Source organism: Sphaeramia orbicularis, chromosome 19 (assembly GCF_902148855.1).
Source record: "Sphaeramia orbicularis chromosome 19, fSphaOr1.1, whole genome shotgun sequence".
NCBI lineage: Eukaryota > Metazoa > Chordata > Actinopteri > Kurtiformes > Apogonidae > Sphaeramia > Sphaeramia orbicularis.
Genome location: NC_043975.1, coordinates 15,412,346 through 15,427,735, shown reverse-complemented (window position 1 = coordinate 15,427,735; position 15,390 = coordinate 15,412,346). Strand labels below are relative to the sequence as shown.

At 38.6% G+C, this 15,390-nt stretch overlaps 1 protein-coding gene across 1 annotated transcript in view; it reads left to right on the top strand.

Annotated features, from left to right (window-relative positions):
* tmem94 (transmembrane protein 94) overlaps nt 1-15,390 on the top strand; it is a 37,736-nt gene that overhangs the window by 12,068 nt on the left and 10,278 nt on the right. The window contains 12 exon segments of the mRNA XM_030163474.1: nt 1,695-1,900; nt 3,617-3,768; nt 4,086-4,188; nt 4,586-4,672; nt 4,809-4,925; nt 6,018-6,074; nt 11,502-11,526; nt 11,529-11,605; nt 12,676-12,711; nt 12,713-12,850; nt 12,933-13,154; nt 13,251-13,563. Coding sequence (XP_030019334.1) covers nt 1,695-1,900; nt 3,617-3,768; nt 4,086-4,188; nt 4,586-4,672; nt 4,809-4,925; nt 6,018-6,074; nt 11,502-11,526; nt 11,529-11,605; nt 12,676-12,711; nt 12,713-12,850; nt 12,933-13,154; nt 13,251-13,563 — 1,533 coding nt within the window.

Here is a 15,390-nt window from a genome sequence, read left to right as displayed (position 1 = left end):
AGTGAGTTGTCAGGATTGTGCAAACACTCTGGCGACTCACCGCAGTTTAAAACTTGTATCTGTGCCATTATGTATTTGTTCAGTCCATGCGTCCCTCTGTGTAGTATCCAGATAAGTAAGTTCCAGATGATTCTTATGAATGTGATGTCTCTGGAAAGCTTTGACAGAATTTCCATCAGTTTGGTGCAAATATTCACTTTGACGCAAGAATGAACTAATTCAGTTTTTATGGTGAAAGGTCAAAATAATAATTATTAACTAATTATTCATAGTTATGTTATTAAACCTGAATTCCAGGCTCCAAATTGGACTACCCTCCTGTGAATGCAAAGCTGCTTGTTAACCCTTTTGTCAAAAATGTGACTGGATTCTGTGTTAGTTGCACATTATGCAGTCCATTGCACATGTGAACTAGCACCTCACCCTCTGTCCATGCTTGTGCTTTTTTAATCAGACCAATGGCTGCTTAGACAGTGAGTTGGCAAATTTAAATTTTCTTTTTCACTAAAGTTTTATTGACATTTTATAAATACATAGTCACCAAAAACTGCAAACAAACCTTGCTTGGGTACACTACATGACACTGCATTCACATTATTCAGTCCTTCCACCATTCCGGGTTCTGTAATCAGTCCATTTATTCCATTTTTTTGTCCGTTTGTGCTTTTTGTAGTCGCAGTTTGGCAGTTATTTTTTCCATTGCATATATTCCTTCAATAATTGTGATCCATTGGTGCTTTGTTGGTGGTTCTGTCTTTCTCCAGTTCCTTGTAATAGGTTTTTTGCAAGCCACTAAAAGTATCTTAACCATGTTGTTTCCCACTACACCTCTATCAGACAACTTACACAAATGCAGTACATCACAGCACATTGGAATGTCATACTCCATTGGCAAATTTTAATTTTAGTTGTTTAGATTATTTAAAACCTTGAAACTATCCATCCATCCATCCATCCAACTAGTTCTGCTTTTCTGGATTTCCGGCAGAAGCCTCAGAACCCCAGGTATTTCACTCACTGGCCACCTCCTCTAGTTCTTCCAGTAGGATACCAAGGCGTTCCCTTCATATCATAAAAATTGATAATAAACCAAATAATATCTGACTGTTGCAGTTGTAGATGTCCTGCCAGTAGTTTCACAGATGACTCTTTTGTCATTCTGGTTTACGGACAAAATAGTTTGTGGGTCACAGGGCATTTTTTTTATAGAAGTACAGGGAGTGGCCACTGGTGGAACTGGTGTCAAATCTGAGCAGCAGTCTGGTATCCAGTTCTGATAATACATACATGTAATTACTCCACTCAACTGAATTTCTATGCTGGGACTTTGTTTTTATCTCTTGTTTTCCTCAGGAGATGTAGAAATGAATTTGAGCTTACCAATGTGGTAAAGTGATTGTGAGTGATTGATTTTGGTATCAAAGTCAAAGGATGTCTGAGGATTTGCAAGGGGTATCAAAGCATTTAGTATTGATCTGCATCCTGTTACATCTAACATCAGCTAGAAATAACAGTTTGAGCTCTGGGTGCAACAACAGTCCAAATCACTTTCTATTTTCTGTCTTCTTTCCTCTAATGCATCACACCTTTTTCAGTGGACTCTTGCGTCTCATACTGAGGAATTGGGTCATCGGTGATTGATCATCCTGTCTTTACCAAAGTATTGTTGTGTCGGTTGTTCCCTTGTACTGCAGACTATTTGTCAGGCTGTATCGGTGAAGTGCGGTGGTCTCCCTCTCTCTACCCGGACCTGTACACACCCTCATCCCCATCATGGTCCCTACACTGGACCTACAGGGACTCGCAGCTGGTTAACCTTCCCGTCAGTTTGTTGGTAGAAGGAGACATCATTGCACTGAGACCAGGACAAGAAGCGTTTGTCTCTCTCAGAGGCATTAAGGTGAGTCAGTGTTCTGTGAAATACCACAAAGAATGGATTTCAACAGAATTACTCACAGGCTCCCTCATGTGGCACAATATCAGTTACCAAAGACACCTCCAGCTGACCTGAGTATACGTGAATTGATTTTCAAGCCTTTTGAGAGCTGTAATTCCAATACCTTAAATACGCATAGCGGCATCGTCGGATTATTAGATCTGGCTGCTGCTTAAAGTTGAACTGAGAGCCAAGGCAGACACATGGTTCTGTTTTTAAGAAGTTAAATTTTATATAGCATCTTTGACAAAGTGCTTCACAAGAGTAAAATGCTTAAAGATTACAATTAACGCATCAAGACTTTATACAACATCTCTTAACACTTGAAGATTCTCTGAAGATTCTCTGAAAGAATACAAACATGAAATGAAACGATATGTGAGAGATTGAGCATTAGGACAAACTAGGGCTGGGCAATATGGGAAAAAAATCATATCACGATTATTTTTTTCATATCAGACGATATCGATATGTATCACGATATAAATCAAATCACTATTTTTGTCAAGCTTAAATTTTCCGTTACTCTTAAGTTAGTGTTGAAGACATCAGAAGGTTATTTTTGATTTTAAATATGATTATTTTCGGTCAGAAGTTGAACATGACAGATGTGCTGAAGACATTATACAACTGTTTTCCGATAAATAAAACAGGCACATATATTTAAAACTAAACTAAAAGTCTGACCAGCAGGTAAAAGCTTTCAAGTTTTAAAACAGAACACAAAAAAAACAGACCATCTTCACCAAACAATGACGGGGGTATATACATGGAGGTGCATTCTGTACTGGCATATAAACCAAAAATGAAACTTAACATGCTTTGACAGTACGACCCTCTATGCAGCACTCTACTTTTCAATATCGGTTTGCCTGAGTTCTCAGGCAGATTTTCTTCGGACGGGAAACACTCCATTACCTTCCACTGCAGCACAAACAATAAAGTGTGTGCTGCGGCTGCTTTTATGCCTGTGCTGTGTACTTCAACCTAACTTGACGTGGCTCTAGCGTGATCGGTGCGGTGCTACTTAATAAGGATTGACTATTCTTACATCTGTCAAAAACCTGGACGAATGAATTCTGTCAAAATTGTATCAAGCATGTCTCATATTTCTATCGGGGAAAGTTATTATGGCTATATATCGTTATCGTTTTATCGCCCAGCCCTAGGACAAGTCAACAATGTACAATAAGGGTCAGAATAAAGTGAGAATAGGTGCGTATAAGAAATATGTCCATATGTTGAAGTAATAATGAAAACTACCTTTATTTAAATCTATCACTGTCATATGTTCTGTTTTGACTGTGTAGTTCAAGCCTAAAAAGCAAACAAATTAATTTACTGAGGCATGTAAACATCAGAGAGAAGCAGCTCATGCAGTACTTCTCTTTTTTTCCTACAGCTGGTCAGAATGAGGTGAACTAGACTATTTTCTTACTGGTAATAAAAAAAGCTGTTATTTATTTAAACTGTGTTTTGGCTCTGAATTACAGGAAGGTGGTGTATGTCTTTCAGTTGTGTTTATCTCACACACATATTCTGCTATTTTGACTCTACATCAAAAAAATAACTAAACATTGTGATTCATAATGATTAATGTCACTGCTGCTGTAAGTGCCTAGTAGAGATTAGCCTTTAAAATATACACACTGACAAACTTAATGTGCTTTTTCTGATCAGGATGATGAGCACATTGTGTTGGAGCCAGGAGATTTATTCCCCCCATTCTCCCCACCTCCTTCTCCCCGAGCCAATGAGAAGAGAGGACCCCAGAGTCCACAGCAACATCGATTGTGTCAGAGTGGTCGTACCCCAGTCCTGGATCCAGTCAGGTAGGAAACCTGTCCGTTTACACCTAATTGTGAAGAAGTGGCTTTATTTATACATTAATTTTAAACTCCAATGCCTTCATGCCTGTAGCACAATCTTTGCCCACCATTTGTGACTGTGAGTAAGTGTGAATGTGGGAGTGAATGAATAATGATCCACTGTATGCACTTTGAGTATGTGTCCATAGAAAGTGCTATATAAAACTAATCCATTATTATTATCATTATTATTATTACCATTTTGAAAAGGTATTTAGGCATATTGTAAATATTAAAAATATAGATTTATAAATGTCTGTATCTCATTTTGTTTTTAACAGGAACAGTCTGGAGTTGGCACTGTCTCGGCCAATCACTGTGCTGGATAATGAGCGTTTCACAGTGCAGTCAGTTATTACCAAGCTAGTGTGTCCTGTTGTTTTGGTGAGTTTATGTAATCACCAGTTTTCCTTTTAACCCCTGTTTTCTTTTTCCATTCCCCAGTATTTAACTACTCATCAAACATAAAGTATAAATTGTCACTCAGGTCTCTACCACACCAACTTCATACCATCTCACATTTTTACTTCTTTGTGGAATTTAGGGTCCGATACCTTATTACATAACATTCCGAGCACCCATAATTCAACTAAAGTCATGAACATGTCATGCATTCTCTTTTATGTTATGGGTCTTTTTGTGGAAAAGAACCTTAAGTCTGACATTAAAACCATTTGAAGCAGTTCCATATTTCACCCCAGACAACAGCACTGTTGAAATAACTCAAATGTAATGTTTTGTACCTTTAACTCTCAGTGTGTTTTCTGATCTTTACCTATAGGTGGCCTTCCTGGTAGTAAACACCATCCGCTTTTTTTGTGATGCACCCAGCCTCACCCCTGCTTGCTACAACTTCTTTCAGCTTCAGGTAGAACCTTTTACATCTTCAGACAGACATGTATTAGAGACAGGAGTAAATACAGTACAATAGTTTTCTTCCAATAATATGTTCATCAAACCGTTGTGTAAACTGATCAAATGTTCATGCTTGTTATTGTTTACAGCTGATGGGTGTCCTTCCCATCTTGCCCCTTCTCTTCCCGGTCATGTGGGTGCTGGTAAACGCCTTCGGAGAGGCCCGGGTCCTTGCTGAGTTCAGCCGTGCATCACCAGCTGGCCTGGTTAGAAACACACACTGACTAACACACTAGCTGTTGTTACTAACACAGACAAGTGTGTTCTGTATTGTAACTAATATCTAATGTTACACAGACTGAAGGGTTAGACTGATATGTTGGTTTGAATCATAAAGGACACATGAGTTAAGGCCCACAATTATGTTCTAATGGTACAACACCAAATGAAGATTGAATCTCCATATATGGAGTCATGTCATTATAAAATGACTGTGAGCAACAGATGCATCAGTGTTTTTGTTTTTATCATGGTTGTGGGACTAGATTAACTTTAAAGGCTAAAACAAACTTTCTGTTGTTCTGGAATAGTTTAAACGCTTCTGTGATAGTATTCCTGTAAACTTAAGTGAACTCAAACTTAAGTTAAATATCGACTAATTACATTTTCTGTTTGCTTTGTTATTTTTCCGATTTTCATATTCAAATATGAAATATTTATTCATAAGCCAAACATGTATGCACGGTCAACTGATGTGGGATTTGTTTGAGGCAAGGAATGTGTAATTTTTCATATTTTGTTTTTCACATAAATGAAAGGAAGAAAATTAAAACAAGGGGCTTGAACAATATAAGTATTAGAAAATCTAGTTTTAACATGTTTTAATATGAAAGTATGTAGTAAAGAAAGTGGTACTAAAAGGTAATTAAAGAACAATTAATTTTTCAAAAAAAGAAAGCATTTACAGTGCTATATCAATGGGGTGGAGATTACCACTAGTCAGTAGTTTGTTTTTTTTTTGTTGAATACAGATTTATGAAATTAATGAATCTTTATCTTTTCCTTGTGATGGATATTATAGATGGCTTGATATTAGAGACAGTAAATGAAAAGATGAGAGGGATGAAACTGTACTTTTCTTATCTGGATTTGTTGGATTTTCAATGAAAAATGCAAAAAGGAGTGGGCAATCTGCAGCATGGTTACAAATCTTCTGCTCAGAAAATAAAAATCTAACATTTCTGAATTCAGTAAAATATTTAAAAAACTATCAATCTAACCCTTCCACTCTGACTCGCACAGAGGAGACGCAGTGCGGGCCTCCCTTTGTGTTTAACTAGCCTCTTTTTTTGCCCCAGCTTGCTAAGTTCTCTGAGGACACTCTAAGCAGCTACACCGAAGTGGTTTCCTCGCAGGTATAACCTCTCACTGTCTCGCTTCCTCCTTCCCACTTCTCCACTCGCTTGGCTCCCCCAACTCCACCTGAACCCGCCTGCCTTCACTCACTTGCTGCCCCCTCTGCAAACTCCCCTCTGTGGGCCCCTCCTCTGTACACAGCTCTCCGCTCAAACCCCACACCCTCAGCCCGTGTGGAATCATGGACATCTTCTGATTTTTGAGCACCTCTCTGAGGTCTCCATTTGGTCACATCACTTTATTGTCTTTTTTTGTCGCTTTATTGCAAGCGCTTTGCTTTCTGTTTGAATTCATCTTGCACGCCATGCTATTCTCTCTCCTTTGATTATTTGGTTTTGGTCACTCTTCATCTGTGGATTATCTGTCATACATCTTGATCAAACACCTCTAGATGTAAGGTTACGCTCAAATATCTCCAGTCATCTTTGATGTGTAACCTCAAACTTCACTCTTGGTTTTTGAGATAATTTCTCACCTCACCTCTGGACACAACTTCAGCTGTCACAACCTTTTCACAGCTTCTGTTTTAAACTCAATCATTGTCTCTGTTATTCAAAGAAAACTGAATCAGTTTTGTTTCCTGCTTTAAATTTTTGCAATAAATAGCTTTAAAGGTATTTGTAATATTTGTTATGGCACTACTGCAGTACCACTTTGTACCATTAGAGTAAATAGTCAGAATTATCCTCAGTCAGGACCTAGCTTTACTCCCCGGCCAATTCTAAATATTCTTTTCATGTACAAGGACAGAGAGCTCTGAAAAGAATAGTAAACACAACAATGCAAATGGAACAGTGACTGAAGCCATTTACAACTGGACCATTATCAGAACTGCTACACAACGCCATAAAAAAACAATGCTGGAGTCAAAGAAAACAGAAGTCTGTGTTGTTGTTGCCTGAGGTTGTAAGAGAATGGAGGTTGATACTGAAGTCGCAGTGTTTCCTCTATACTGTAAGTTTGCAATGTTGTGTCATATTTAAAAGGTACTAAGTTTTTAATAGTGTTATGTTTGATTTTTGTTTCAGACCAAACTGTGGCAGCACTGACCTTGTTTAGATATTTGGAAGATAATCTTTCGTGCAGTTTTGACTCTTCAGATTGGAAATGGAGGAACTGAATCTTTACGCAACCGATCCTGTGAACATTAGGCAGCTGTGTTATTTTGACCAGCTGTCTGAGTTTTTGTTTGAGAAAGAAGCTTCATGCTGATATTCTACCACTAACACAAGGGTGGGAGTAATAACAGTGCTTCCAGATACACTACTGCCCCCTGCAGCTGTTAGTTGGAGCTAGTTATTGAATCTCAAAACTACCAATAACTCCTTTAAAGTCTTAAACTAGGGAAACAATGATCCTGAAAGGGGACCTTGACTTCCCCTCTGTTTGTCTGCCTGCACTTGCATGACAGGAAATCAGCCTCTTGTTTTGTCCCACACTGGGAATGTTTGATGTTTTGTTTTTCCTTGTGTTCTTTCCTTTTCACCTTGTGGAGTCACCTTATAAAATAACTCTTTCTTTGACCATCTAAAGTAGTCAAATTTGGCAGATAACTTGGTAATAGTCACTCCCTAAAAGAAATTGTCATAAATTTAAAGGGATGTTGGTCCCTTCCACCATGCACTCTGCCCTTTATTGGTACCTGCTATACGCATTTTGGTATAATTTCAAAATACTGCATGTTTACTAGGTACAGCAAATAATAAATAATGTATCCAGAGCTGAGGGCCTGCACCAGCTGTTTGCAAGTTTAAAGGGCTTAACAAAGAATAAACATTGAAAGAGTTTCACCAGCTTAACATTATAGCTTAAATCAGGGGTGTCCAAACTTTTTTTTAAAGAGGGCCAGATCTGATAATGTGGAGATTGACAGGGGCCAGTTATCCCTTCGGACGTTTTTTAAACAGTAAAAATTACATATAAAAGCGATAATTTTAAAAACAACTTTATTTTCACTGTCAAAATATAATTTTTTTAAAATGGCAATGTAACCAAATCTAAGCCACTCAGGTGTGAACAAATTAAAAAAAAAAACAAAAAACATTTCTGCCTTCCTTTCACATCTGGAGTCAGATAACATAGAACAAACTGTTAGAGTATCTTAAACTTCCAAAAGTTGATAAAAATCTTAACCCCACATTCATTTTAAACATGACTTATATGAGTAATCATTACTCATATATTACTCAGTAATGTAAGTCTGTTAACGTTTAAGATGAAAAACATATGACTCTTACTCTTGTCTTTCACAAAATCATTCAGAAAGTAATATTTGTGTCACATCTACAAGTACATAACACCAGCAATTATAGGCAACTAACCTGGCAACTTGGTAGCCTGTCTTGGTGGTGAATTCCTTGAACTCACAGGTTCACATGAAGAGTCACTGTTGTAAGTTTAAAGCAGCTTGAATTTGCTTCACTTTTTCAGAACGCTCACTCCCTGCTAGCTTGTCGTATGCGTTAGCATGTTTTGTCTGCTAGTGTGTCTTTACATTGAATTCCTTAAACAAGACAACGTCTCTTGACAAATTAGGCAAACACAATCACCTTGATTTCAGTGAAAAAAATTTGTAATTCCATCTCTCCTGGAAGCGGCGGCCCTCACTGTCAACTTCCGTTTTTTTTATTTACAGGCGCCATGGTTAGAAATTAGCGAAAATGGTTCATGGCAAAGTCACAGAGCCAGATAGAGTTAGAGTGGTGCTGCCACCATGAGGTGACAGGAGAAACTGCATTTTGAACCTTTTATGATTCATGTACTCGGATCAACAGTCCAAGCGGGCCATAAATAATACAGTATAAAACCGAAGCTGGGGGCCGTATAAAATCTGACCGCGGGCCGTGATTGGCCCCCGGGCCGGACTTTGGACATGCCTGGCTTAAATATTACACCCAGTCTTGAGTAGGTGTAAAATAGTGGTTGTTGTGATGCATAATTTTAAAACTTGAATAATTTGGAGAATGAAGAGGAGTGAATTGCACTGGCTCTTGTCCTGAGTAGGCGTGTCAAATCATATTTGGCTGCTCATTAAGAAGACATCTTTCCTCCTTTTTTTGCTTACTTGTTCATTTATTTATTTTTGGAAAGCAGAATGTCCTTTGGCATGTGTATCACTGGTGATTTGGACCACATTACCATGGTCAGTGTTTTTGAGTTTTTAAAAATGAATGAATTAACTATTAAGTAATTTAGATCTGCAGCCTGTGTGCTCTGGTGTCATTAAGTGTTTGGCTGCACAACACCTATCTATACCTGTGGTACACTTTGGCATGTAATTCCAGGCTGCTTCACTCAAACTCCACACCAGTCACTGTTTCTGGAGTTTGTGCACACGGCTTACCTCCCTGTTTCACCTTGTTATTCTAACTCCTCATGTTACTCCTCTGTATGTTGAGCTTCTTTTTAGGTTTACCATGTTACTGTTTGGCACACTGACTTCCAAATATTTGAAAAGAAATGAGAAGCAATTGAGAGGAAGGTTTCCCAAGTGGAATTGCTTGGAATTGTTCTCTCTGGGCCCCCCAGAGGCTCACCTGTTAGAGTGCATCCCACATGGCCCAAGGCCCTATTGCAACAACCCTATTTGAGTCCCAGCACGGGTCCTGCTGCATATAATTCCCCCCTCGCTCTCTCCAGATTTCCTGTTCCCTTACACTCTCTAATAAATGCAAGAAAATCCCTTGAAAATTAAAAGGAATGGCTAACTTTCAGGAAACAGCCCTGATGTCTACTATGTGTGTTTTACCTTATGTTTGATTGTCAAAGCTGTGACATGTTAAAGGTGTCATATTTTGCTAAACCCACTTTTATTTGTCTTTGGTATATTTATTTGTATATTTGGGGACCCTAATAGTTCAAAAAGTTTGAATTTGAACTCTCCAGGTGCTGCAAAGCAGTCTTTATATTCATTCTGGAAAAAAATCAAGTGGATTTCTACAACCTGTTTCAATTCCTGCTTAATTTGTCACGTTTTTATAACTAGTTATGTCACGACATTTGCAAATATAAGGTCAAGACTTCCGACGAACATTTCTCCGAGTACACCATCATTGTTTATCGGCAGCAGCGGTTGTAGTAAAAACTGAAAAGATGTCCAAACTTCAAGCCCATTACCTAAAATGTTCAGCCTTTGGTTGTATTAATGAACACAAGTGGCTGAACAGGACAGAAAGCACAGTCAACAACTTGGAGGGGGTTGAGCGTGAAGTGACTCATTTGCATTTAAAGGGCCAGTGCTCAAAATGACCTTTCCTCCTGTCATTACTCCAAAGTAGGATTGAAAATGGGTGTGTGGAGTTTAATCAATGAAGAATTCAGACCCAAGCATAGCATTTACAGTCTATGTAGACCACAGGGAAATGTTTTAAAATGCATAATTCCATTTAAAAAAAGCAAAATATTCACTCCTTTAAGTGGAGTGTGTCTCTGTGCTGAAAACAAGCATATGTGTTAACATGGATTGCATGCATGTAGAGATGCTCTGCTCCAGAATTAAAATCAGTGTATAAAGCTTTGTCACACTAGTTTGCTTTTACAGAGTCCTGAAATTACATATCGCTCTGTCTTTATATGTGATCACTTTCCTAGCAACACTATAGGCAACTCAAGGCAAAACAACAACAACAGATTTTACATCCTCCTCACAAGAGATTTATAAGGATTTACTCCTCAGGTATCTAAATTGGTACTAAAGACAAGGAGGTTTTCTTTACTCTGTGGTATCTTAAGCAATTTGGTTGCCAACATAAAAAGGACCTCTTAGCCTGTCATGATAACTCCCCTCTTGACTGCATCTCACAGCATTTTTTACAGCAATTTTTTCTGCATAAAGACTAGAGGACACACATTTATGTAATACTTCATTCTCTTCTTCACTGCTTCATTTCATTATTCCCCTCATCACTAAACTCTATAGTTCATAAAGAGGATTACATTGAAAATTCAACGTGAATTGATTGTTTATTTAAAATCTGACCAAAATGCTGAGCACAATTTCCCTGAGCTGTTAGTGTCGTTTTCACTTTGTTGCCCGCTGACGCTGTCACCATGGACTCCATTGAAATGAACCAAATCTGCATGGATATTTGGAATCGCTTAGTGAAGGCTGCAGCTTGCACTAGGCTTCACCTCCTCACCTTATGCCATGAGCGGTGTAGTTTACAAGTCTGTTTTTCTGTTTTTGTAGCCAATCACAAAGCTGATGTCCACATTTGCAATGTTGTATTAGAATCAAGCTGCTGTCTCCATTTGATTCTTCCTCGTTCCTGACTGCTTGTTTTTCAAATAGCTTGATTACACTCATATGATTTATGTGCTTTTGAATCTCATTGAAAGAGTTTGTATGTATTGACATGTTCATTATCTCCTATCTATCAGCTACCGTCACCTAACTTGAGTATTTTTGTGTGTGCTCCCATGTGCAGGAGATGCTGCGTTGTGTGTGGAGACACCTGTGGGTGTCTTGAAGGGGGAGTCTCAGACACGGCAGCTACACCTCCAGCCTCTTACCACTCTGGGCTCAGTCACTGTGAGTACTCCACTGAACTATCTGTAGAAATATTTTTACAGTTTACTTAAAACATAATAATTATAAGCTGTTTTCTGAGATTTTTTTAACAAAGAAATTATGAAAGGTAAACTTCCAGAATAGATTTCAAATTAATTCATAATGATATACAGTCACAGAAAAAATTATTAGACCATCAAAAGATATCAAAAACAATGGTTAGGCAATCAAGTACTAACTCCTGAGGTGTATCATGTGACTAAAAACAGACAGAAAAGAAAAATATGAATGGCCTAAAAGCCTGTTTTTGGCAGTACAGATGCCATAGCTCAGTGGTTCCCAACCTTTTTGGCTCATGACCCCAATTTTAAAACATCACAAAATTTCTGTCTACCCCAGACATTCAAAACGGAGACTTTTTTTTTGCTAAAAAAAGTAATTTGTTTTTATCAGTCAGTAGTTGTGCTATACCATGTTGCAAATAACATTAATTTAGTAGACTACTTTTAGAGTCTATATAATGTTAGATTATTATGGACGGAAGCAGAAAGCCAGGTGTAGATTACTGCACAAAGTGAGATTTTATTTTCCTTGGTCAGGATATGTACAGTCAGGTCCGATCTTGGATATACAAGCTGACAATTAATACTGAAATGAACAATACTCAAACATAGATTATGAAAGCTCTGCAGCATCTTAAACTGACCACAATTAACATTTGACAGATAAACATACCACGTGCTTCATTTTCAGCTTCACAGTTTTTCATGTCTTTATGTATTGGGATTGTCTCTGCAACTCACTATATATTTTTTATTACAACTTTTTTTTTTTTTTAATGCAATTACTAGAAATTTCAGGCGACCCCACGTGGGGTCCAGACCCCAAGGTTGAAAAACACCGCCATAGGCTTATTGTTCCCTGATGTTCATGGCAAGTTCAGAAAAACTTTTAAAAGAAACCAGTTGACTGGGTGGTTGTTTTTCAGCTTATTTAGCTAACAGTATCTCCACATTCCAGAAGTTATCACTGAAGGAGCAAACATTTATGCAGGAATATCTCCACAGTCATTTATTCCATGTGTGTTGTAGGTGCTGTGCTGTGTAGACAAGCAGGGTATCTTGTCCGTGGCCTAACCCGAGTCCTGAGACTGTGCTGTTCTTCAGTGGACGAGTTGAACCCCCTCACAACAGTCAGGATGACCTGAGAGATGACCTGTCCATCAACTCCTACTGTAGAATGGAGACGGATGATGATCGTGATGAGGTGTGTGCATCAGTTATTTGGATTACTTTGTTATGGACATAGAGATTCTGTGAGATTCTAAAGTTTAAATGTTGCTGTGCAGGCCCAGGAGGGGGAGGCTCTGCTCTGTCTACCAGCAGAGCCCTTCAACCAGCTCGGGGAAGGGCCAGAGCCCAGCGAGACATCACATGACACTGCTCGCTCCAGCGAAACACTCCGGCCTCGACGGCCTGGTCAGCCAGCGCACACTCGAACCAAACACCACTCTGGGTCCAATGTCAGCTTCAGCCACGACACCGAGGGGGGAGAGGATGACCAGACCCAGGTAATGTTACACATATGTCAGGTTGTCAAGTCTAAAGTATGTAAAAAAAAAATAAAAATATTGTCTGAGTTGACGTCCATGTCCCTGGTCTCCCAGGACTTCGCGTTGGGTTGCCCGGACGCTGAGGCTGAGGACTTCGTTTGCGACTACCACCTGGAGATGCTGAGTCTGTCTCAGGACCAGCAGAACCCAGCCAGCATCCAGTTCGATGACCTCTCCTGGCAATGCCACCTGCCCTCCCTCAAGCCACTGGGTCTCAACATCATGCTGAACCTGTGCAACGCCAGCGTCACCCAGCAGCTCTGCCGCTTCTCTGACCATCTGTCCAACCTGGCCCTGCAGGAGAGTCATGGCACCGTGCTGCCCGTCTACGTGCCCTGGGGACTCTGTGAGCTCTCCAGACTCATAGGTGAGCACTGATCTGAAGGGGTTTAAAGCAGGAATAGTTAGTTTGATCCTCGAATAATGGTGTCATGTAATGAAATTTCACTCGCTGATTAATTTTCTCGTGATCTAGTAAGTTTTAGCAGATTTAGCCCCACATACAGCACTATCTACTTGGGTACATGTTATAAATGGCAGATACTTGACACAGAAATGAAAATACTATATATTTAATGAATGGTTCTTGGAATTGTCACTTAGCTTAAAGACTTTTCAAAAGTTTGTGAATTTGTGTGCAATGCATTTATGTTTTATTTCTCAAGGTTTTGATTTATAGCAGTTATCACTCTCCATGAAAATGGTGTCAGCTCTGGAAAAAGAAAAAAAAAGAAAACAGATTTGTCAGTCCCTAGTTTAGAGCATGACCCAGTTCGTCTCTTCCTTTGGGTTTGTCAGGTCATATGAGGTCACATCAGTGAGTCAGATCTTATTCAGCCAGTGTGGTTTCCGAGACAAAACCTGATCTGACTGTCCTCCTGCTGATGGATGGGCGGATCAATGATAGATGAAGTTTTCCCAGAGAAGAAGTTTGTTTTCAGTCTCAGCACTGATAGCATAGATCTGCCCCCTGTGGTTTAAATGAGAAAATAAGTTTGCAAGTTGCCTCTGATTTTATAGTACTGCAGTTAATTCATTAGTAGTTTCAATGACTCAAATGAAATCATTTGAACTTTATGGAACTCTTTAAGAATTATTACATGATCGATTTTTTTTTTTCTTTTTTTTTGTTTAAATTTCTAATGTGTAAGTGGGTGTGAATGTACATCCATGATAACAGCCTATACACTATATCTATGTGGTGGACTCAGATTTTCTGCAGTAATCTTTACACTCACTGTCAATTTCTTCAGTCCATCTCTTCTGCACCTCTACAGCCAGAACACTGGATAACACCACTCAGTGTTGTTAAATCATATAAAACCTACTTCTAGTAAAGTATAACAATTTTCAGTGTTTTCCTCAAAGAAATAATTGTGCGTTATAAATGTACACAAATTAATATTTTAATAGCAGAAAACAGTTAATCCAATTTTAATGTTTGCACATGAGAATCTGAGTGTGATGCAAACACATTAATGTGTCGAATAATGACTTTGGGACCAGTTTAAGAAGAAACTAATGTTTGATGGTGTGATGCCATTTAGGTCAATTTATTTTTTCAGTGGTTTTAAATACAAAATGATAGCAATTACAGTAGTAGCAATTATAAGATGTGGTGTTGTGTATGTAATGTAACACTTTGTAATGCTTGGGGGTGTAATTGTCCTAATTACCTCCTTGGGATTAACAAAGTGTTAGTTTAAGCGGGAGTGCATTTATTGTGCGCTATTTTTAACTGGGGATTAACCAAGATAACAATTACTAAGAAAGGCTGTTGATATTTTCCCTTAACCAAACAAACCCACCCTCTCTTTAGTACTGCTTCACCAGCAGTGTTGTTTTGTTTCCTCATTTACAGAGACATGACTGTATACAAACTACATATTATTTTACCACACATAGATCAAACATCTTATGGACCATGAGGTGAAATTGTATTGATGCTGACGTTTGAACAGAAAGGTGGTTGATAAGTGGTGATTCCCCTTTTAATATACATGTACTGTTTCTACCTTGCAGATGATTCTAGACAATGCTGCTTCTTTTATGTCACAGGTTGCATCACTTTCTTCTCCAAAGCATTTATAATCTTGATAAACAAAAAAAAAATCTGACAGATGTGTCCACTAATTCCTATTTTCTCTGGGCAGCTAATGTGTATTATCAACCTGAAACCAATCGACTCTAAACT